Raw genomic sequence first — 27123 nt, forward strand, 5'->3', positions numbered from 1 at the left:
ACTGACAAACAGAAACATCTTGGCATTCAAATTGTTTCAAATTTATCTTTTTCTTTTCATGTAAACAAACTGATCCGTTCCAAACTGGGGTTGTCCATCTCCATCTTATCGCGTGCTCGGTCATTTCATTAATAAACACACATCCATACTCCTCTATAACACTATAATCCTCCCACACATTGACTATGGATGTAGTTTTTGGGGAATCAGATCGAATATTGACCGAATACAGACCATTCAAAATAGAGCATTTCGCATTTCCTTAAAGCTCATCCTCTCACACCACGAACTAACATTTACAACACCTTAAATCTTCATACAGTCCAAGATCGCATGCATCTACAACTGGGCTGCCTTGCCTACAGGTCTGCAAATGGTCTTGCTCCGGAATACCTTGCCCTGCGTCTTGCCAATATTCCAAATCATCGATGTACCCGAAGTGTCAGTGAGAGGAAATTTGTATACAATAAATAATTTTAAGTATGCTCTAAAAAAATATTTAATCCCAAAAGAAAAAACCCAACGTTTTGTATAGTATTGTAGGCTATATTTTTGTATTTAAGTACATAATATATTATATATTTTTATATTTTTTGAACATAGTTCATCCGTTTTTTTATATATGTTTTTGACTGTCTGCATATGCTGTTTAGGGTCACCCTCACAAAATAAGGTTTAATACAAAAATAAAATAGAAATAAAGTCACTAAATTTTAATATCTTTTCGTATGTTAATACAATGTGCTCAAGTGGACACAATTTGGCCCCAGTGGAGCACAGTGATATACAATAGAAATAAAGTCACTAAATTTTAATATCTTTTCGTATCAAACACTGTGGACACAATTTAGTACCAGGGGAGAAGTGATATAAAATAGAAATAAAGTCACTCAAGTTTCAATCTTTTCGTATGTTAATACACTGTGCTCAAGTGGACCTAATTTGGCGCCAGTGGATTTTTTTTTAAATGGAAAATAATGAATATTGTTTTTCTTTTATTTTGAAAGAGAGATATTTTGAGGCGGCGGAATTAGTTTAAGCTTCGAAATTGGTCTGGAAATCGGTATCTTTGCAAATGTTCTATATTTGATCTTATTTCACTCTCCATTAACCCAATACAAAAACCATCGGAGACAAACTATCTTTTAAAACATGTTTATTCTGGGACGGTGCGGCCATACACACCAACTACTATGAAGAATCGGACATTTCGCTACCAATGTTGCAACATTGATTAACAAAATCAAAATTTAACAGTGGGGCGCGTTGACCGCGAATGACTAACAATACCATCTTTCCCACTACACCTGCACAAACTCATTTGTATAACAACGAACGGCATACCACACTATGATGAGAGATACATTCTCTTCTCAACACGTAACGCGTAACGAAGATAATTAATTCCTTTTTTACATTAAAATTGAGGTCGAATATTGTTTTTTTTAAAGAGAGATATTTGGAGGGTTGAAAATGTCAGGCCTAGGCAAGTGGACCTTAAATCATAAACAAAAGTGTATGGCATTAATTTTTATATTAAATAGACACCATAACCGAATGTTCCTCATTTGTTAGTACTCTTGGGTACGGAGGCTTCTTTTCAACGGATAAGCTTCTTTTCCACATGGGGTTCTTTTTAAGATTACCTTTGTAAACTAAAGGAGGGGAGTTTCTAGATTCCCGCCCGGAAAATTAGATCTTTACATGATTTGAATTTCTAATAAAGATTAACAAAATCAAAATTTAACTTTTAAATTTAATTTTGTGGCGTGTTCACCGCGTAGGACTAACAATACCATCTTCCCCATTACACCTGCACAAACTCATTTGCATAACAACGCAGGGCTTACCAAACTGTTTAAAATAGCAACAAGGTCCCCAGAAATGACACCTATAGTATTTTGAAACATGATATATTAGAGTCTTCACTACCCCACCATGATTGGGGCTGAGCAAAGACAATTTTGAAAAAAAAACATTTATTGAAATATGAAATTAAATATTAAGTCTCCAGTTAAGCTCACCATGGTTGGGGCAGAGCTAAGAATGAAACCTTAGTCCCCGGAAATTATGAAACGAAATATATAAGTCTTCAGGACCAGCCATACAATGGTGATTGTTTCCCAAGTGTGAGACATGCAATGCACGCGGCCGTGACGGTAATTCAATAAAACAAAATTATGAAATACAAACAGAGCTAGCACACAAAAGCCTACTTACTAATTTTAATATTTCTATAATTTAGAAAACAATTAGAATTATCATATCACTTTTGATAATTATAATGTTAAATTTCAACTATCCAGATGCGAATTTTAGGTTAGGTTTTAAAAAACTCGACTTCATAATTATGCTTCAATTTCGAAGTTCTGCTTAAAACATATTTATTTATTTATTCTACCATACCTACCTATCTACCTTAGTAGGCCTACAATACAATATCTTGCATGAAACGGATATTTAAAAATACACTATAATGTGTAACGGTAGAATTACAATTCTAATGTAAAAGATTAAAAGAAATAAAATTTAACAGTGTTTTGTGTTGATCGCGAATGGCTAACAATACCATCTTTCCCACAGCACATGTGCACACTCATTTGCATAACAAACGCACGGCATACCAAACTAGGATGAGATAAAATTAATTTTCTTCTAAACACGTAACGAAGAGAATTAATTCCCTTTTTTTTACATTAAAATAAATTGAGGGCGCTAAACATAAAATTTAAACCACCAAAGCAGTTTGCCAGAGCCAAAAAAAAAAGATGTTAAATGTGCTCTCCCTGCCTCAGCACTAAGGCCCTGCCACAGCCTTTTGGGGTCGTTTCCAGCACATCACCAGATGCATTGATGTTGTCGCCTCATGATGTGTGGTGGAAAGGGGGACGTATGATCTGTGAACCCCAAACACAGTGGCTCGCATAGCCTTAACTCTATTCCACCGACCAGCGTGGGAATCGAACCCACGACATACGTGTTGTTAACACGACGCTCAGACGACTGAGCTAACTGATCATTTTGGATTTATCAAGATTAATAGGATATTTATGACGCAATGATGAATTACGTAATACACGTATAAATAGACTATTATCAGCTGTTCAGTCATGTACTACTTGGCCGAACGGGTAATGCTCAGTTTTGAGTGCTATCGGCTGGGGTTCGAACCTCGACGGACACTATTTTTTTTTTTTTATATATATTTTTTTTTAATAGAGATATGTGACACTGTAATTTCGAACATGTATGGTACCATACCGGCAGGTATTCAAATATGCTTAATACGAAAAGATATTAAAATTCAGTGACTTATTCCTATTTTATATCACTGTGCTCCACTGGCTTCAAGTTGGGTCCACTTGAGCACAGTGTATTAACATTCGAAAAGATATTAAAATTCAGTGACGTATTTATATTTTATATCACTAAACTAAAGGGGAGTTTCTAGATTCCCGCCCGGAAAATTTTATCTTTACATGATTTGAATTTCTAATAAAGATTAACAAAATCAAAATTTAACTTTTAAATTTAATTTTGTGGCGTGTTCACCGCGTAGGACTAACAATACCATCTTTCCCATTACACCTGCACAAACTCATTTGCATAACAACGCAGGGCTTACCAAACTGTTTAAAATAGAAGATTTGCTTAAAACATATTTATTTATTTATTTTACCATAAACTTTTATTCACAACATATTAGTAGGCCTACAATACAATATCTTGCATGAAACGGATATTTAAAAATACTATTATAATGTGTAACGGTAGAATTACAATTCTAATGTAGAAGATTAACAAAATTAAAATTGAACAGTGTTTAATGATAAATTACGTAATACACGTATAAATAGACTATTATCAGCTTTTCAGTCATGTACTTGGTGGCGTAACGGGTAATGCTCAGTTTTGAGTGCTATCGGCTGGGGTTCGAACCTCGACGGACATTTTTTTTTTAATATTATTTTTTTTTTAATAGAGATATGTGACACTGTAATGTCGAACATGTATGGTACCATACCGGTAGGTATTCAAATATGCTTAATACGAAAAGATATTAAAATTCAGTGACTTATTTCTATTTTATATCACTGTGCTCCACTGGCTCCAAGTTGGGTCCACTTGAGCACAGTGTATTTAAATACGAAAAGATATTAACATTCAGTAACTTATTTCTATTTTATATCAATGTGCTTCCCTGGTACCAAATTGTGTCCACTTGAGCACAGTGTAATAAAATACGAAAAGATATTAAAATTCAGTGACTTATTTCTATTTTATATCACTGTGCTCCCCTGGCTCCAAATAAGGTTCAATTGAGCAAAGTGTATTTAAATACGAAAAGATATTAAAATTCAGTGACTTATTTCTATTTTATATCACTGTGCTCCCCTGGCTCCAAATTGAGTCCACTTGAGCACAGTATGTATTAACATACGAAAAGATATTAAAATTCAGTGACTTATTTCTATTTTATATCACTATGCTCCCCTGGCTCCAAATTGGGTCCACATGAGCACAATGTAATAACATACGAAACGATATTAAAATTAGTGACTTGTTTCTATTTTATATAACCGTTCTCCACTGGCTCCAAATTGTGTCCACTTGAGCACAATGTATTAGCATACGAAAAGATATTAACATTCAATGACTTGTCTCTATTTATATCACTTTGCTCCACTGGCTCCAAATTGGGTCCACTTGAGCACATTGTATTAGCATACGAAAAGATATTAAAATTAGTGACTTATTTCTATTTTATATCACTGTGCTCCACTGGTGCTAAATTTGGTCCACTGAACCAGTTACCGTAGTACTATTTCTATTTCGGAAGTAAATAAAGGCATAGATGGCGCTCCGTAGAAGTAGAGAATGCTCGATCGTCGAAATGACGCTCTGAATATACCTCAAAATAAAATTCACCGCAGACTAGAGAGGGATTTGGAAGATGGAAACATTAATACGCATGCGTATAAGCTGACGCTTTTGATTCGTGCGAACACATTCAAATAGTGGAAGGAAAACAAGTCTCCTCTGTTTTCATTGCTGCTGTATGTATAATATTCATTCGTTATCAGTATTGGAATAAAAAACATGTACAATGATAATTCGTTTTACTGCAATGTATTATTATTTATATACTTTGGTTTTTTTTATTAACATTTTCTTTTACAAATTTATAGTAAATGAAACCTAATAAATTGTATATTAGAATTATTCCACGTCAACCATGTAAACATTTTTGTAAACAAGTATAATATAAAAAGTTTTAAAAAAGTCGTACAATATTTTTGAAAAAATGTATTAATATTGTGTTATTATTGTTAAAACAGCAACAAAAGACAATGCCCTGCATTGTTCAAATGCTAAAATCAAAAGTAAAAATATATTACACATAAATTGTTATAGGTAAATTTACATTTATGATAAAATGGTTTAGTATTAACATTTAAATAGCACTGTTAATGATGTTAAATGAACAATGGTTGTAGGCCTTTACTGGTCTTCCATGTGAACGAAAGGAATTCAATGGGCACACTGTAGTTAGTTCAATATCTACAGGCTCTTCGTCCATGCTTATGTCGAAATATATCGACATGTACTGTGATATTTTCTTGCTCCAAGACTTATTCTTGTTTAAAATAAAACCCTCTAACTAACCCGCTGTACCACGACGTCCCCCACCTTCCTCCTGCACCATATATTCTCCACGGCGCGCGCTGTATGCGAAGGGGCGTGGATCTGATCGTGTCCCAGCCACAGATAAACCCTTTGATCTCAGGAGGTCAGCATCATGTTGTTACTTTTGATACAATTGTATTATATCTTTCTTAGGGTATACATTTCAATGAATTTAAGAAGGACTAGAATTCTCTGTTATAGTTAGGCCTACTGCAAAATAATGGATGTTCCTCATCATGAGGTGTAGAGAAAATAGTATTTCCGTGAGTTGAAAGATTGACCTTTCTATTCATTAGGAGATTCAGGTTTTTAAATTGTTTTGTAAAACGTCACAGTCGAATATTACAAAGAATAGTTGGTTAGATGATACACTTAAATACATTGATTGACAAAACAGGCAACAACATAATGTATCGACTATGGCCAACCTGAACATGTACATACTGTTAAGCGTCGCAGCTCTTAATATTAGAAGGGAAGAGTGAAACTCTTTCCTGATTACAGATATGTTCTGTAAGCCTAACATATAAGGACAGAAACAAGTTACACTTTACGCTATTTCATCATCATATTAGAAAAAGTAAACACAATGCTGAAACACGTGTAATAAAACTTTCCTTTGTGAATATAACATTTAAGAGTTTGATGTTGATTGAACAAAACAGCGATTGAGCCTGTCTACAGCTGATTGTACGGCGGCGGTTTTTTAAACGTCGTTAATGAAGCTTAACTGCAATAGAGAAATGGATGAATTATAATAACGTTCTTAGAATGAATTCGTTTTACTCGGCGTCGTCACAATTCAGACGATCATACAGTAGTCAGCCCAATACGCACATAAAGCAATCAATAAAAAGTACACTTCACGGCTTTGAGAATACAGAAACCATAATGGACGTCAATATGGTTTTACAAATTCTGTCAGACACGCGGGGACTCAACGGCTACTTTTAAGTATTCAGCCTCTTAACATATGTCGGCAACAGAAGACGGTTGTTCTAGCAACAAATGAGGTTTCAACTTTACTTTATTACCTAGCAAGATGCTAATTGTATGTTGGTACGTTTTTGTGTATGTTTGTTCCACTTTGTAAAGCTGATACCAACAGACCACTTTCAGGAAAAATCAGTAACGTCAAAAAACCTTTAAAAATCTCGAGTTATCTGCATCTTCAATGTGGGCTGAAATATTAAACAGGACGCCCTCTGTCGCTAACATATTTCACTACAAATACTTGATGAACACAACCGCAATTCCTAACCAGAACCGGATGTAGTTTACTTTTGATCAGACATATAGCCCGCCCTCAATTTGCCAGAATCAAATCACAAGATGACCAACACGCAGAGAAAGAATCATCATGAATATTCATGAGTTGTTCAACCAAAGCACCGGATATGACACCTCTCTTAATCTGTCCAATGATCACAACCTCTTGTCTCTCTGCGTGTCCTATAATTGGTCAGTTATTATCGTCGTTCCGTCTGGAGTTTGGTTATATATTGTTGATCTATACGACGAAGGTAATGACTCCATAATACCATTAGTGTCATCGTGTATATGATTGTTATCTTCGTCTCGTTGCTTAAATTTATCACTGGCACGAAGCACCTGCTGTTTCAGTTTCTGAGAAAGATTTCCAAATGTTTTTGCATTTTTAGTTTCCATATCACCAATACCTTTCAAAGTTATCATTAAAATACTAAGTCCAAATATCAAGTAGACAACTGCCATGCATTTGTAGGTAGCTCTGATAACTACGGACATTTTAGGGTTGTTACAAATTACATAATCACCAAATCCTATCGTGGTCAGTGAGATAAGACAGAAATACTGTGCTTCAAAGAACGTCCAGCCTTCAATCAGCATAAACAGTAATGAAGGAAGAATGATCGTAAGTGTATACATGAGACATCCTACTGCGAAATAGGCTGTAAATGTACGCGCACGATTGCTTGATACCACCAAAGAAAAGTTAGACACAATCAAATTGGTTAAACGTTTCCATTTCTCCACAAAACACTTCCCTATGACGTTCAGTACCCATCCTGTCAGTGGTATTCCGATGAGGGCGTATAATATACAGAACATTCTGCCCCAAAGTGTTTTAGGAGACAGGTTTCCATAACCTATAGCAAAAAATTAAACAACATGTCTTTAATGGAAACTTCTTTAAAAAAAAAAATACTTTTACTATACAAACTCTGTCTACACTATCAAACTAGTTTGACAAAACAAGTGTGATGTGCCCAAATATGGTAGTGATTATACCCAAGTATGACATCATCATGTCCATATAATATGGGCACATTACATGTTTTTGTCACAGAAAATTTGATAGTGTAGACATGACATTAGAAAAGAAAATATATAAGGTTAGCCTTCGATTTGCCTCAATTACAAAATATGCAGTATTTTCTCGAGAGGCTGAAATGTAATTGTGCACGTTTTTTTCTTGATTTAGAAAAAAAATTCGTCATTTAATATTGAAATCAATATAAACGGATTGCAGGTAATAATGTAATTATTTGTTCCAAGATCAATCAGAATTTCAGTGCAAGTTTTAAACAACATTTCATATCTTCTTCACAACTCTTACATTATCATTGTGTAATCAATTATAGCTGATACAGTTAAATCAATTCATATCAAAAATTCAAATCCCCGATGTAAAACTGAGTTTTTTCATTTGGCCTTATGAATCAATTTTCAATTATTGCTAAGTGACTTGCATCAATGCTAATGTGACACTATATAGAAGCATGGTGTATATTACAATTTACGTTGTCATGTTCTATAATAAATGTAACTGACATCAATAGTCTTGCAATTTGGCTATTAAATTAAACCAACATTCGCCTTATATTCAAATAACAGTAGAATAATTGAGAGGGAAAAGGATCTAAAGTGAATTTGCTCATCTGCATATTCAAATAAAACGGTGTTTGAGATGTATTTTCATTCAAAAACATGAAAATGAGGACTAATAAAAAAAGAATTTTAATTTGAATACCACCTACCATTTATTGTAAATATGTATTGGTCAACAAAGTATCTCAATTTTAAACATATTTCACTATTTATCATCTTCTTAAAGTAATATATTTCTGGTTTTGTTTTTATTGTTCTAATGATGTTAATAATAACTTCTTATTCTTCTTTTTTTTTTCTTATTCTTCATTGTTTTGTAAGGGTCTGCTTAAAAGCTTTGTTTATGTTGAGTTCACTTTTCCATAACTGTTGATGACATCTTTGTATATCCTTATGTTGAAGTTTTATGGAATAACAATTTATTTTGATTTGATTTAATTTGATGTTATTTTAATGATTCATGTAGGCTGATAAAACATTCCTAATTATCCAAATTAATTTCTTCTCTATTTACAATTTACATCAAAGAAATTCCAACTTGTTTTTGGAATGTTTCGTCATTATAGAGATTCAGCAAATGATACGACTCGGAAGTTGTTTGCCGGCTTATTCATTAATTTAATGAAATTATTTTGATCATTGGTAATTGCATCCCGTTATTATAAAATTATTACTAATAATATATTTTCTACAAATGATTACCGTTCATTCATAATGTCCAATACATCAGATAACCTATTGGACTTGAGTTATGTAAAGCTTTCTGCTCTCGTTTGACTGTAATACGAACGATAAAGAGAGGTTACATAAATTAATCAAAATTTCTAGGCGAACATTAATATTATAAGCGGCGTATGTTTTCATCATTATTGATTAGTTTAGCACTCATAATTCTACTTCATTCATTCTAATGACATGCGTTGTTTGCGTTTTCTAAATTGTTGTTGTCTCAAGAGTTCAACTATAATGTATTAGACCTGCTGTAGACTATAAAACATTAGAATATTTATTACACGAGCACATTGCAAAGCAATGTTGTATCAACGAGGTTCACCTGGTGAAAATAAAAGATAAGGAAAATATAGAAATATTAAACTAACCAAGTAGGTATAATACCAGGGGCCCTATTTACCTGATAAATAATCAATTTGAAGTCAACCAAAAACTTGTTTATAAGACAAGATGTCGTGTAAAATGTTGTTTTTTGGCTTTTTTAAAAGCGAAATCATTATTTTTGGTTATTTTTTGTCGGTGAAAGTGAATGACTTTAAATTGACTCAGCGTCAACGAAAGCCTTGCCTCGTTTAGTATATCATGTGACAACATACTGAGCCTCATTTTGGCCTCTTTTGTAATCTACAATTTTCTAGACATCTTCTGTTCAAAATGATTTCTTAAATAATACAATTTATTCTGGTTTATAACTATTGATACAATAATTTTCTCAATCAGAAGAAGAAAAATGATTTTCATCTTCAATTTCACAACACAAGTTTGTGCTTTTAAACAAGGCCAACAGCCATTAAGTCGCGTGCTACAATGCATAGTGATACCGGACCGACAGACAGACCGACAGACCGACAGACAGACAGACAGACAGACCGACCGACATAGTGAACTATAGAGTTGCGTCCACGCGACTAAAAATATTTATCAATAGTTAAAGTAGAAACTCACGGAAGAGGAATAATAATAATCTGCATCTTTTACTTGATGCAAGGCATTAACAAAAGTCGAGTCATTTAGTTATCTATTATTAATATGTATTTTCTCGTAAATCCTTTTGATCGTTACCTATCATTGACCAAATCTAAGCAGCAGCCTGGAGGCGGGCGATAAACATTGTGAATCGCTGAAAGGATCAGTTCTATACATTTCCGTCCTACATCGTGTCATCTCCGCTTTGATTACGTGTTATCGAGTCGTTATATGGAGGTTCTAAAACAGGCAGGGGAAGAATCCGATACGAAGTTGGAAGAGGAGAATTTGCTCAGGGCTCACTTTTTCCTGATCGGCCATTTCATTATAATAAAGTTTGTGTAGTCAGTATAGTCAAATATTACTAATAATAATAATTCTGGATTTATAAAGCACTTATTTTTTGCGCCTCCTAACCCAACAATAAATTTCAATGATCTAGTTAACAGATTTACTAGTTTTTAATGGGTACTGGAATATATCTTTGTTGAATGTACGTGTGCATGTTTAATTTTATAGCATGACATTAGGTAACAAATCTCCAGCCTATACTATTTATCTCCATAAAAAGCTAGGCGAGGAATGAGACGGATTGGATAATTTTACTTACTGAATATTACAGAGCTTTCTAACGACAACCAAAGAAATATTCTACACATCATTATGCAATCTTTTGCTAAATATCATCTAATGTTCAATTTTATTTTATCAGAATTTTCTTCTATTGCTTACCTTTAAACCAAATTGTTTTGTTTTAGGTTTACTACGAGACAAGTTCTTAATTGGCCTAAACTGTTTTATTGTTATTTGTTGCCATCGATGAAATAAATGAGATACTTTATAGCCACTATAGTCATTTGAAATTCTAGATAGATATGCGAACATGAATATAATTATGCAAATAACGAACAACTTACCAATAGTTGTAACGACCGTTGACGCAAAAAAGAACGAGTTAAATATATCCCATTGCATATACTCGGATGGTGCCAGCTTGGAACTGTTTACATCTTTGTCATATTTTAAGTCATGGAAGACACCGTTCTCTGTCGCTGTAATCACTTCCAGTATCAATTCCTTCAACTCCCCACTTTCAATGCATGTGTGTGATTTCTTAAACTCGGTAAAAAAAGTCACCAAGTCATTTCGTACTTGTGTTTCATTGTCTGCTTCCAATAGATGAAACACAAGAGCTCCGAACCATAGATATAAAACAAAGCAAAATGTCAATATCAACAAACGTTTTAACAGCGCCATGTCGAATTTTGATTGATCATATGAATTGCCGGATTACCCACAAGACAAGTAAGCGGAAACATTAAAATTAACAACGTTTTATTGTTTTTATAGATGATTTCTTCAGTGACATTAGCTGAAAAAAATAGAAAAAAAACACATCATATTGTTGCTATATTTGAATTATAATGTTATAAGCAGTGTATATAATAATATTGCAATAATAGGCTACTGGTCTGTTGAAGTATAGTCTTTCAAAGTAGGCCTAATTTATGCTTGGAGGCTGAGACAATAACCCACAGCGCGCGAAGAAAAAAACTAAAAAACTTGAAAATACAATCATAATAATTATTATTATAATAATCTTCAATATCAATGTTTATATTGTTTCTTTAGCAGCAAGCAGAGTTTAATGCTATTCACCCGATTCTTATATAGTATAGATTTCTCTAGTATCATATAGGAATATTTGGTAATACAAGATCACTAGCTTATCTCATATAAATCTTAACTAACCTTACATCATGATACAGGCACCACTGTATGTGATGAAAATGAGTTTGTAGCAGCCATTTTTCAAGTAGATCCATAAGACAACACTTCTTTAAGCTCGAATAAGTGATTAACTACATCTGAGAAGAAGAATAAATATTGACGTAATTATCAAAATAAAAGCACTTGATTGTTGAATCCTTCCAGTGTAATCACCTTGTTTATATTATAACTTATTAATGTCCGTGAAGATCAGCTTGAGTATTGTTCGTAACGATGTGCTGTATAAAGATGAGCATGTTCTAAACACATGGATAACAAAGCATCGAGGTCTAATAACTCCACAATAACAACACAGTAGAGGCTAGACCTTGGTACAGCAGAAGATCTACTCGAATATTGCCGTTTAAGCTTACACATTTACACTGTGCACGATTATAAAAATGAATAATACACGTTTAGTACTCTACGCAAATTGCATGATATAATTTCCCAGTAAGTTTAGACCAGCACGTTTGCTGTGTATTAGATAATAAAAAATGAAATTAAGTAAAATGATAGTTATATAGCTTGTGTTGTTATTGTAATGTACAGGGAGTTGATAGTTACGTTTATCTTCGGCGTGAATCAAGAACCTCTCTCATTATACATATTCGGAAAGTTTCTTTCTATCTACTTCAGTCAAAATCGGTACGGATCGATATCATCATTAGTGCCCCTGAGGCCCAGTATTACGTAATTTTAAATATCATTTAGAGAGACAGTATAGATTATTTCCATCAATATTATTGTCTCCAAGACCTGCTTAATTACCGCTGTCTGTCGCCGATACAATTATTACATGTGGTGCTGAAGAAATGAAGCAATGAGTAAAAGTGAATACATTCAAACTTCTGAGAATAATCTACAAAACATGTTCATTTACAATATACATGATTAAAGATTAGTTTCCAATGGTACTTTGACCAATCATGACGCAATGCATCATGATACATCCCGTCGTGATTGGTCAAATTACGTCGCGTTCCGCTTACGTACGTCCAATCTCGACTTAGGCTAGCCCTAATTAAACTTCTGCAGGAAACAGTTAAGTTATCCACGGATGTAGGCCTACATTTTCTTCTCAATCTATCATTTTTACCAACAACATTATGATACGATATATTTCAAATATAATATACAAATATTTAATATGTATACTCATGTCACTCGTATTTAGTTTTCATACGCAGACAATATACAAACAGTGTAATTAATGATTACGCGCTTACTTCGAACATGATTATACCGTTCTTGTTTTCTAAGCAAAGTTACTCACGTCTTTTGACATAAACAATGCTTACTTAGTATGCAACTTAAATTGCAGGAAACGCAATAAGGCTAACTCACAATTAGCGCCTTTGGGTTTATCGTTTAAGTGTTCTCTGCAATATAGCACCATTAAGTATGTCATCAACTATGAGGCACACACTACTGTACATCAGTTGTGGGAGGCCTACATGCATTTTACATATTAATTTATCAAATTAAAATAATATAAGTACTACATTATTAATCAAATTGTGTACAAAATCAAGAAAGAAAACTACAATGGACCTACGGTTTATAGTCCTTGTCCGAGAAGACTTGTTCCACCACCGAACTCTTGCCGATATTGTTGGCTCTTACGGTAAATGGCGCCCCTGCATTAATCGCTATAGATTTTTATTTTAGAATATTCAATGTTACGAGAGTGAAGCGTGACATCGAGTGTAATTTCAGTCTTGATTACAAACAATTTTCATTTCGAATAATATGTAACATTCACGTTTTATATTGTATCGTGTAACTGTATTGCATTGTATACTGAATGCTAAAAGAATACAATCAAGTCACAAACATAAGATATGAAATTACAAGGTAAGGAGGTCTTATTCTAACAGAGGCCTACAGCAAAACGTAAATCTAGCAATCGGCTTACAGATGTATATGAGAGATAATGTATTCAGTTATTTGCATAGTTTACGTTTGTAATAGTGACTTTTGTACGAAATATGAAAATATATTTATTTGAAGAAAAAACGATAGCATCTGATTGAAACTATAGGCCACGAAGAAAATATTTATAGGCCCTCAGTAAGGTGACATTTCAACTCACTTTCAACTTCAGCAAATGGCAATGAATCAATTGGCAATCGTATGTAAAAGGGTGATAGCATTTAATTAAAGTGTTGCGGTTGTGTTTAACTCTTTCATAATTACATCATTTATCACGCACTGTAGCTTGATTGTGGTCACTCTGGCCTAAGACCACCCCCATGGCAACAACCCAGACGTCTCTATCACTAATCAACACCATCAACACCCTCTCCCACCACGCACAGCAATAATATCCTTACCTTTAGGAGTAGTCCATCGTTTAATTCTATCCGTAGACTAAAGGAGAAGGAGGAATTAGTACCCCACAATAACATTCATTATAAATCAATCAAGCAGGAACAGCTCATACCAATTCCATAATAATAAGATTTCGTAAACATCTTCTTGTTTACACCGATATTCGCATGTGTTTAATTATCATTTCTCATCTGTCGCAGCCGGCGAATGCTAATTCAAGTCTCATAATATCTATTTAGGCAAACACTTCATAGTGTAACGATAATTATTCAAAGTCTCTGAAAAGCTATGGTGATTATGAAGCTGCTAATGCATTCTGAATTATGGAAAATAAGATTAAATTATATCTAAAATGCGTAATATAATAATAAAACATTAATAGCCACTGCGTGAATAATGAATTTCTATTTGTTTAAGGAGGCCTGTGTGAAGTAACGAAAACGCAACTGATGAAAACATTCTCGAGTTTAATCACGTCACAGTGTGTGTTTGTTTTTCTACCTGTCTTTATGGTATTGTAACATTAATAATTAAATTCAATTATATTGATTAAATTATCATCAGTGTCTAAAGCCGATGCTTGCCGTGGTGCGTCACTAAATAATTTGTTTAGGCAAGCTGTGTACATTTATAACGTTTGATATACAAACAATTATAATGTGTAGGCCTAAAATAATGAAAACATTTTTCGTTACTGAAATAAGTCTAATTTCGACATTTTCGGCTATTTCTCCCTATACTACTATAGGCAGTTGAAAACGTTTGGAAATGTCACCAATTTCCTCATCATTTTTACATGGGGGACAATTATATCTTTAACGTTAATGTTGTTATAAGTTAACATTGAATGTTTGTTGTGAATGTTGAATGTAAACAAACTATTTCAGGTAATGTATTACCATGTGACCATGAATAAATGAATACGGAATGATTGCTTTGATCTTCAAAAGTACTCCATATAAAACAGTATACTACGTCAAAATGCAGGTATTCTAAACACGTTTTATCACTAAAAAATACAGAACACAATACACTTAATATGTACATATAGACACTGACGCATAACCATGAATATTGATTTTACTTTCTTACTTTGTGGTTGTACTATAAGTATGGAAATATTCACTTAAAGAAAATCAACTTAATGGAAAAAAGCTTTAAGAAATAACATGTCAAGGTCTGTATGAAAAAAGGCATACTTGGAAAGTCAGTTGCATTATGTTGAGTGTCGAAAGAAACTCCTGGATTGAGAGGAAGAAGGAAGCAAATATAGCAAGATATACTGAACTATCATTGTAAAATTGTGATAAACTTATTTCTTTATATTATTTTCAACATTCATCATTTTTTCCCTGTTTTCTGTTCGCAGAAACATTACGGTACCGCGATAAAAGAGCTTTCTTAAGTCAAGTCAAGTTAAACGCATATATAGTTTATGGATTAGTTTTTAAGATCTTTGTTATGTTTAGGGGCCTACTGTTTTATATTAATAGGAAGTCCGAAATAAAGAGAAATAATTAATGTATAACATTGTTTGATGTATACCTCTATTACAAGATCGCGTTGGTTCGATAGTTACTGATTGAATATGTTATCTTATTTACACGCTAAAAACATTACAATTGACTCTTACCATTTTATGACCGACATTTAGCTATAGCCAATAATTAAAATACAGTTTACTTAACGGTTAAGTTGTTCCTGAAGAAATCAATGGTTTCTAATTTGAAGAATAGATCTTTAATTGGAATATATGATAACCTTAAGCAACCTAATCAACAGTAGCATTATGTACTAGGTTAATAACCTATCAGGCAATGAGCTAAGTAGGACTCATAGTTCAGAAACTTACCACCAGCTGAGGAACATGGTATTGGATATGACACTGTAGTAAGAAAAACAGCCTATCAAGTTTGTTAATAACTATATAACATCAACGTTGAAGATGGATAACTCTTATAACCATTGACTGGTATTAATTAGCTGGCATTGGGTTACTAAGTATATACTTGCCATTAGTAGGACTATTTGTTATTATCTTCGTCATAGTGCTATATTATTATTTTCTTTTCTGCGACTGGTTTTGTTTTGACAGATTTCTATGAAACATGTCTTACAAGAAATAATTCGCTAATGTTTGGATGAAAATTAAATGCTTAAAACATGAAAGCTTTAGATATATATTATTCAACATGTTTTGTGAAATCTGTGCGTTCCTTCGTTGCGGACAATTGAGGTCGGTTTGACACAGTTAAATTGGTGCGTGTCGACGTAAGTCCAAGATTAATACAAAATCGAATAGCTTCATGTATAACATGAACTAAACCTACATAAATAGAATTTACCTATTCCTCAATTACACGAAAAAGCTACATTAACTTACTCCATTTTATGGAATGGAAGACGGCAGACGACGTTTTGTAAAAATGGAAATTCATGTACAAAATTAAACGGTCCCTTTTCTGTGTAACAAACCAAGCTTTCTTTAGCTTTAGGCTGGAACAAATATTCAAACTGAATTAATTAATACCATACGTTTTGGATTAGTTTAATTTATTAATATTAATAATTCTGAGCAATATGTTGACTTTAGTCGTGTAAATTGTTCTATCTAAATTTGTACAGCCCACTCGTTTAAGGCCATGTTCAATAATGAAAACCAATGTAATCAAATTTATTTGAATACATTTTTACAAAATTCAAAGAACGCTTTATATTAGTCCTGCTCCCTATGTTAAAAAATGTGCCTTCGTTTGCAAATCATGAGGAAAGTGTAAACATTGTGTTTTATGAATGTTTGAAGCATGCTGGTTATAAAAACCCATGTTGTTCTCAATTCACCTTCGACCTCTGACCTCAATTTGAATATGGTCATATCTTTGCAACACTTAGATTAATAATTAGTATGCAATATTGCTTTTCTTGTAAATAAAGTGAATTATTTATAAGTTCAACGATATTTTATTCATGAAATAAATGATTCACAATGCCTTCAGCTTTTGGAAATTAAATCTATTTTTACAATTAATTGACAGTCACTTTATGTTGAAAGTGCTAAGCTATCAATGTAATCAAGACCCGGATATATAATTATATAGCTTTCATTGTGATAAAGACCCGGATATATAATTATATAGCTATCATTGTGATAAAGACCCGGATTTATATATAACATAGGCCAATTCATTGTTTTTACATTATACAGTTTATATTTTTTTCTTTTCTTTTCCCTCTTCTACTCGGGGAAAAAAAAGAAAAAAAATGTTGAGGTTTGGTGTTGTAAGACTGTTTAAAGTTGATATTTGTTTAAGTTATCCGTGTCTATTTTAATTGTTATTTTATATATTTGTTCACTCATAAGCCTTGGCTGGTCTTTAAACAAGAGTGTGATTAAATAAATACATACAAAATACGAAAATAAATATACGAACATACGGGGTCTTTTATACAGAGTAGCCCAGATGTAAAGTTGATATTGTTTTATTGTAAAATATAAACCTTTAACATTGATAATAAATCGAATTATTTTTCGAAAGCGGTAAGCGTCACATAGTGAGCTGTAGAGTCGCGTTGCACGTGACTAAAAACTGACTCTCATTTATATGTAAATTGTAGGCATTTTTCTCAAGAAAAAGTATTATAAATCAACAGAACAATCAATTTAGCATAAAATAAAGTACGATAGTTACCGTTTGTGTATCGTTAAAAATCAATAATGTGTTATCTTACAACTCTAGAAAGCAACCATGTTATTTCAGAGAGCTAATATTATTTCACGATGCTCTTTCTGCTTGTCAACATGACAAATGCAACATGCATAGGCAGACGCAATTTAGTTTCAGTTTTTTAGCATTTATACCTAATACATAACTCTGTATAATCAGCTTGCATGTGAATGTTATTGTTATCCTATAAATCTTAATAAATAAAAAATGAATTATTAATATGTAAATATTTATAATCCGTATTTGTTTTACGCAAAAAAAGAAAATAATTATGATCAATAAAATTCTCTCTATTTTTTGTTCGTAAATATGTAAATTGATGAAAATTATAAATTTATATTTGGACATAGCTGGGGACAAATTAATTGGAAATGTTTATTTGATTTTTTTTGTCGCTAACGTCGCAGTTTTTTACTTAAAAAGTAACAAATCAGAAAACAAAAATATTAAATGAATACTAATTGTCTACTAATGGTATGATACTAAAGGTTAAAATTATGATATTAATGAGGCAAACCAGAAAATAATGAAAAATGAAATTATGTAATGAAACATTGAATGAATAAAGGTGAAAATAAGTAACAAAGAACTCTAATGAAAATGAACTCTACTCTAATGAAAACTAATGAAGAAATATATTGAAATGAAATTATCTAGAATTATATGACCATGAAGATAATGATGAAGAAGAGCAGTAATGAAAAATGGAAATAAAGTTGAGTGAATTAAGGCAGAAAATAATATACACAACTAATAACAATAAAATAAATACATGAATCGATCTCATAACATATTCAAACAAACTATTTTTCTTCAGTAAACGTTCGGTAAGATAACAAATAAAGTACACGAAAGTAATGCTTTCGTAATTCCACAATTATCTTGAATCCTAAGTAGACAGAACACAAAACTACTTAAAAGCTCAATTTAAGTTTAGTTTTCATCTCAATTCTCTGGAGCGATGATTCGTCATGAAGTGTAATATGTGATATTCTGGTGTAAGTTGCACTAGTGGCCATACCTCTATCGACATGTGGAGATACATAAATTGATTCGATCCCGAAGGCTTACAAATGAATGAGTGTTATAATAAGATATGTCCTAGAAACAGCAACAACTTCATCTCCAACTATTCCCGGACTAATTACATGTTTTGTACTTTCTTATCTTATTTCATTTCAGTATCATTTTACGTATCACTTTCCATATATTGATCTTAACACATAAAGTACTGGTAAATTGTATATTTCGTAATGCTTCAACCTCCAACGTGTTATAGTTTAACACCTAATGACAAGTTGTAATTAAAATAATTGTTGAAGTATAAGATTGAGTATCAAGGGAGATGACATCAAATATCGCAATATTAGATTACTTTCAATTATAAAAGGTATATTAAATTCATTCCAATCATTACTAGAGCATTGCTAATTATTACGAACTAAAAAAAAAACAAGTAAATCAATCAATGTAGAAAATGTATAAAAACCCTTATACAACGACGACGACATTCTATTAATTAATCATCCAGTCTTATGGGATAAAATAAAATAATTGCTCACTTTTGCATATGTATCAGAAAAGATTACTTCCTTCCCGCGTTTATGACATTTTAAAGGATTTATTGATGAATTAAATTATTTTGGAGAGACTAGCTATTAAATTAGAAAACAACATTGTATTTTGTACAAGTACATACAGTAAATATGCCTACATTGCAGTATAACTGTCCCTATACAAGTTTGTAGAGGTGGTAAATATAGCAACAAAATAGTTGTTTGAGTTGTGACCATGACCTTCAAAATCGAACTAGAAATGTTATGTCCAAGTTTGGTGAGATTCGGATAAATAAAAAAAGCCAAGCTGTTGGAAAGAAATAGGCAATCACGTATTTTTCCTGAGGTTAGTCATTTGTATTTTTCTATCGGTTGCTTACAGTGTCTCGTTAAATCTGTGACATTTTTGTATAATGCTGAACAATTCCTATGAAATTTGACAAAATGTGACCCATGACGCTGACTGATAATTGATAATATCGATGATTTATGCATTTTCTTCGAGGTATATCACTGTTACTACACAATTTTTTCTACGTAATGTTTTCATTCTAGAACTATAGGATAACCATTTATGCTGCATTTGTTGAAAATAATGTCTGATCAATGACGTCATGATTAGTAAGAGCAATATCATGACGATACACGCGATTTTATTATTCTTATTTATCATGACGTCATTTGATTAGGTTTTTAAAAAAAAAAATCATAGGCCTACAAGTGGTTATCTTTTTATAAATTCCTCTTGTTTATGTAAGAAAAATTAATTTATCTTTTTATCGTCGATTATTATCGTCCTACAGTAGTATGTCCAGCATGAACTTGTCAAACCCACATCTTCAGTGGTCACACAACATGCAGATATAATAATTATACGGTAATAATTATTAATATTGTTTATACTTTTTGTGAAGGATATTTTGCGCGTTGTATTCTTCTACTTGTTTACTACTACTAGAATTACCAAAAGGCAATATATGTATATTATACATATTAAACTAATCAACAAGGCGAATGAAGCATCTTGTTTTCATATGGCAAGTCTGATAGTGAAAGTATCATGTTATGCTCAGTGCAAAGCATTATATTTCCATTTCAAAATTAAACATTAATGGTTATGACTCTCACGATAATTAATTGCAGTGTTTCTTTTTTTTCTAACATAACCGATGTATTAAAGCCAACTTTATAGCCATGCTATAGCTTTTGAACATGTTGAATCACGATTTTGTACTTGATTACCGTGCGAACAATTATGTCGTTAGCAAATTGATAACACGACACGCTTAACGTTTAATAAATCTACAATAAGTTTATAATTGTTGATGGATATTTAAAAATAATAAACAGAAAACGTAAACAAACGACCACGTCACTGTGGGGAAAGACGTGTATGTTGATATTGGAATAATATTATTTTGTTTTTGGGGGGGGGGGGGTGGGGTGGGGGGGGGGGGTTATTATTAATGCTGTTGCAATGGTTAATGCTTTATAATATACCAATAGAAACTATACCTGGAGCTAACCTTTAAAAAAGAATTATACACACTAACCTATTTTGTTCTTCCGTAAGTACGTTTTATTATAGTATTAATATCTGCGACGTAAGTATAAGTTCAGTAATTCAGGTGAATATGATTCGCTGTGTAGAATTAAGACCGGCTTTATTATACATATATTTCTGACCAGATATTATGCTGATGCTTTAGTGTTTTATCTAATTACAATCGTTGTAAAACTATCTATTGCTAGAATTATATTAAATTACTACTGTATACGTGCTAAGAAATTATTTAAAAGTAATATTACATGGTAAATAAAGACATTGAAATAGAAAGAAAGAGTAAGATAATTTCTAAAATGACTACACTATTTATGTTACTCCTTGTACATCACTATATTTCCTATAGGCTATAGCTACAGGCCTACTTCACTATAAGACACATACCTTCTTCTCATTTACTTTTTTAGTTTCCCATAACACGCGCTCCTTTAGTTTCTTTGCTTCACATAGCACTCCTTCACTTTCTCATATCTTTTCTATAAATGCCTCTCCCTTCATCATCTATTCAACAATTTAATTTCTCATGCATGTGTCTCCTCCGATCAGCAACTCTCTAACTCTCCTAACTTTTATACCTCTCCACCAATCAGAAACATACACACAATCATTATTTGCTCTTCTCTGCAACACTGACTTCACACAGTAGCTCTAAAAAAACAAGTTCAATTAGTGAAAAGTGAAAATAGAAAATCACACCAAGCACAATATACCGTATACACTCTATCACCTGTGACGTTCTCATGTACAGTATTGATTATGTTTGAATATTTGTTGTGGCTCTATACATGTTAAAATTACCCTTAAAACACCATGTAAAAGAATCTCCACACTGCAAACATATCTCTCAGTTACAGTGTATACAGAAACCACTTATCAACAGTTTCCAGTTAAAAATGTGCAGTCATTAACAATCTTGTAGTAGCTAGCCATCTATTTATATCCTCCATAAATGGTTACCATAGTTCTAGGACGAAACATTTTATTTTTCTAATTTATTTTTTTTTCTGTAAGAAAATCAAGAAGTGGGTTTGTAACACAATTCTATTTTGATAACGGAGAAGGCGTGTTGTCGACCTCTTTGATCACGCATTCTCTCTGCTATACATTTGCATCAAGTACAATGTTTGGCTTGGTTACGCCACTAATTTCTATTTTCAGAAGATATCATATCAGAATAGATATCAAGACAGGACCACAATGTAAAACAGATACACTGTTATCTGATTGTTTTATCCTGTATAAATATATTATTTATTATTATCAGTTTCTAATAATCAGTCACCTTATGTGATGTGACTCAGATACTTATGATTTCTTCGGCCACAAATACAACCGTTAACATTACGAACAGACTGTATGTCTAATTTTCCACTGATGAATGAGTCCGGTCAGGCGCCCTGAGAAAACTATTGTGGAAAATGGGTTCGGATCGTTTACGCTCAAATCGTACGATTTGGAATTTTAGTTTTGGACTTCGAATTCGGATGGATGGATCAAGAAGCCATTTTTTTCTAAAATCGTACGATTTGGTTTCTTTTGACCAATCAACAGTGAGAATGACTGACTTCGCTTGACACCAGTTATAACCAAGGAAGAGTGAAATTGTAATTCACTCTTCCTTGTCACTCTATCTTCCCTGTATAACCGAACTTTACGTATAGACATAATTAGGCATTCACCACTTTCATGTTTGCCGATTTTAAAGTGTATATGAAATGTCACAAGTGACATTGTTTCTATTTTCAACTTTGTATCATTGAACTACTGGCCAATATATATTCCACCAGAATAATCGGGATTTCATGTATATACGGTTACTAACTACAGTCATACTTATTAATATCGCATATAAATTAATGACGACAATTAAAGTGTACATCCTGCAGATCTTTGTTTATTACAAATTAAAATCCGTTTCAGTTAAGCTTGGTTTCCAATAGAGACGCAACGTAACGCACCCCAACGCAACGTAACACACCCGAACGCAACGTAACTCACCTCAACGCAACGTAACGCACCCAAAGGCAACGTAACGCACCCAAACGCACCCCAATGCAACGTAAGAAAATTCCCCTTCAATAATTGTTTTTCCCCCGCCTGCGTGAAATCAAACCTGTGTGCAGAGCTTTGCGTCAATACGTCGCTGCGTTGCGTTCTAGTGAGAACCACGCTTTAATGATAACCTCACTTGCTTTCCGACAGCGTTGAAGCAGAACGAATTGTAAATTTAGTCCGTTATCTTTTAATACCCATGACAGCTATTAATAAGCCCCTTTATTTTAGTATGCTATTTTACGCTCGCTGCCAGCAATAAAAATAAATGATACAACACAATGATTGCGAGATGCATAATATATAAACAAAATATACTTGATATATACTCCGAAGTAAGTCTAAAGTGTATGAGATATATACAATTCCGCACATAACGACGCAACGCAAGGACATACGCACAACGCAAGTAACCAATGAATGAAGATCCATCGTATCGTGATTGGTCAATCATTCAAATTGCTTGCATTGTGCCCACGTCGTTGCGTTACGTCCCTGTAGTAACCTACTTATATAGGCCTACTTTCCGTACAAACAATAATATACATACATACAAACAAATCCATAATATCCTCATTTATAAAGTTAAAGGTAAACCAAATATTAAATCAAATGAAACAAGAAATAAAACAAGGCCATATACATGGCTGCAGTCGCGTGCTCAAATTTGAGTGTTTACCGACAATCCGACCGACCGACCAACCAACAAACCGACCGACATAGTGAGCTGTAGAGTCGCGATTGCACGCGACTAAAAATAAGATACCATTCTTACCTATAAGAAGTCATTTCAATTGTTTAAAGAAAAGTTGGGCCTTAATCTGGACAATAGGGCCTAACTATCATGTAAGTAAATAGTGTGCATAACTATGTCATTGACGGTATCTTAAGGCCTAGCTTGAAGCATGCAACATTGTTCGTATAATATAATATGTTCGGTTATGTTACAATGATTTAAGGAACCCATTAACATGTCCTTTGAGAATAAGTGGCATTTCTCAACGTACTAAAATATTTAATGCATTAAACAAAATATTCATTCCTCACCGAAACAGCGTATTTAAAATATTGGAATTTTACTTCGGGTGTTCAAATGTGGAAACGAGTTTTTTTCAATCAAAAAGAATGTAACGTAACCGGCAGATACCCATACATTCCTAAAATATTATGCCCGGGAAAATAGATCAATAAAAATAATATGATGTCGTTTTGGAGATAAAATTAAAATTAAGTAAATATAAAAATAATGTACTTACCAATTGATGATTGGTACACTGAGCTTAATTCTCAACACCGTTGTCATATGCGCATCTCCAATTAACGTTTAACTGAAAATGGAACTGAATTAGGCCTAACTGCAATTTAAACCCCATACGTCATCAGCCATCAATCTTTAATATCAAAGCGTATAAGCCACTGAGATCATTTTGCTATATCTGATCGTATTCACACGTTTGAGCAACACTCCCAAGTTTGGATTTAAACGCTATTCCTATTGGATACGATGATACCTAACGTAACTCCTACAATTTATCCACGGTTGTTGCGATTGTATCTTGTTCGTGTGTTAAATCGCAGCTTCAATAAAAGATTTGACAATGCGTCGTGCGCATGAAACAGCGTCGTGCGCATGACACTGCGTCGTGCGCATCACATTGCATATCAGCCAATGGGATTGATGGATGTTTATATTGTGAATGTAAGTTGTTGTATGTGGAGTAATTAATAATTAGTGTTTGGAGTACAGTATTTACCTCAATACAATGAGCATGCCGGCATGAATATAAACATTTAACCTTAGTTATGCAATAATTCTCTGTCATTATTATTGACTTTCAATGAGCAAAGAAATACCATGATTCTCAGTGCTGTATCTCCATACAAAATTTGCCCAGTATCATAGGAATATTGATAATACAGCATCTCATGTGTATCACATGTTAAGTTAGGATTAGGTCTGTGATACTGTACTATGCGATGTGAAACACATGTGATGCTGTATTATGATACTCTATAGATAAATCTAGCCGGAATCGATACTCAGGTGGAAGAAGCCATAAAAAGGTTGTGCCCGAAGTAAACTAAAACGAGAGAGACGTTCCCAACTTCCCCTGCTTCCTTTTCAGAAAGCATACGGCGTAGGCCTAAATGGTGCTAACCTTACTTTACTACATTGAATCATATTCACAGGGCTTCTTACCCGTGTTACACTACCACAAGCATAATCATGACTTCACAGTTTCTCAGCACGCTACAGTATGTGTCGTATTAGTATTGTCGTCGACGAAGGCTAATTTGCATATATAAACTACACAGGTGGTGTCGTTAAAAAACGGTACGGTAAAAATTCGCACTACTGGAAAGTTGATTCTTATATGCAATAATGTTACCTATTTATGCCTCAGACCAAAAAAAAAAACCCCACAATTTCGATTTATATTTCATATGCAAATAACAAAATAAATGAATATTTTGCATTTTATCTTCAAGGCACAAAGCTTTCTTTAAACCAACAAATCGACAGAATTGATTACATACTGATACAACACAATTACAATAAATTAATTAAATTATTCTCCACAAAATTCGTCAAATTGAATGAGACTTTTCGAAATGGCTGTTTGATTTAAACGTGCATCACAATTTTCTCAAAACCCGAATATTGTTTTTACATAAATTGATGAAAATCCCGAAAGCCAGAAAGTCAGCTTATATAGAGATCCTGTAAATACTATATACAGTCGGGCAACAGAGTGGTTGACCTCGCAAATTATTACCAAATCACGATTTGAATTGCCGCCACCTTGGAATCACGATAAACGAAAAAGTGCGAAATTTAAAAATGCACTCAAATACACTTTTAATACATCTGACTATTAATTTATAAGAATAAATAAGTTTAAAAAACACACATAGGCCTATATATATATATATATAACACAAGACCTAAAGACTAAATCACGATATGTTATAGGTTTAAATAAATATTTCTCTGAGTTTATTATTATGTCATTTTAAAACATAAATGTAACATTCTTGACAAGTTATCCCAATAGCTTTATGAATTACATTTGAAAACCACATTTTTTTCTTTAATCGTCAATATTAAAGTGAGAATTGACATGGCACGAACGAAGAGAAACATTATCGTATTCGAAATAATACCAAACATTAAATAAAAGGGCCATAAATCATTAATATTCGACAAAATGTTTACCATGTGTTGTTTCACATGATTTTTAATGGTACACGATTTATAATGTATTGGAGGATAACATAGCAATGTTTATTTAGCTCTTATGTGTGCATAACAATTAATTGGTAATTTTAATATACTGTACATTTCAAAGGGTGGCTATATCATGATTCATGTATTGATGATATTATATACTAACATCCTGGTCGGCGCCCTGTCTGATGGATCTAGTATACAAACGGAGAATACGGTAATATAGATGAGAAAACAAACAAAAATCAGTGGTAGGCTGAGTTACGGTAACTAACTTGAGTTCTCTCACCATCAAACCACGATCAAAGTAGACAAAAAAACCAAGAAGTTGCCAACTATATAAGGGAAATACGCAATAACACAAATTAATGATATAATACATATTAATAAAACTTTAACGTACTTTTATAAACTTACGATAACGACGAAATTGTTAAATTAGAATAGAAAATCTTTCATTCTGTCGCTTTAGAATTATGGAAAATGTTGTATATTTAACATTTGCGGAACACTTGAGACAGATCAAAGATAGGTATCCAAGATCGTTCTTGCTATAAAAGTTACACATTGTGTTCGTTTATAAATGCTATCTGTATAACAATGTATTTTGAAAGGTACAAACACGTTTGAATCAGC

General features: G+C 32.8%; 1 protein-coding gene across 1 annotated transcript; it reads right to left on the minus strand.

The window, feature by feature from the left end:
* Positions 1-5231: 5231 nt before the first annotated feature.
* LOC144851610 (potassium channel, subfamily K, member 16-like) lies at positions 5232-24726 on the minus strand. The gene is made up of 4 exons (XM_078709147.1): positions 24515-24726; positions 12010-12125; positions 11175-11629; positions 5232-7817 (listed from the first exon to the last, which is right to left on the minus strand). The coding sequence occupies exons 3-4, from the start codon at positions 11512-11514 to the stop codon at positions 7141-7143; spliced, it is 1017 nt and encodes a 338-aa protein (XP_078565273.1). The 5' UTR covers positions 11515-11629; positions 12010-12125; positions 24515-24726; the 3' UTR covers positions 5232-7140.
* Between the last annotated feature and the right edge of the window lie 2397 nt (positions 24727-27123).

Source organism: Antedon bifida, chromosome 9 (genome assembly GCF_963402885.1).
Source record: "Antedon bifida chromosome 9, ecAntBifi1.1, whole genome shotgun sequence".
NCBI lineage: Eukaryota > Metazoa > Echinodermata > Crinoidea > Comatulida > Antedonidae > Antedon > Antedon bifida.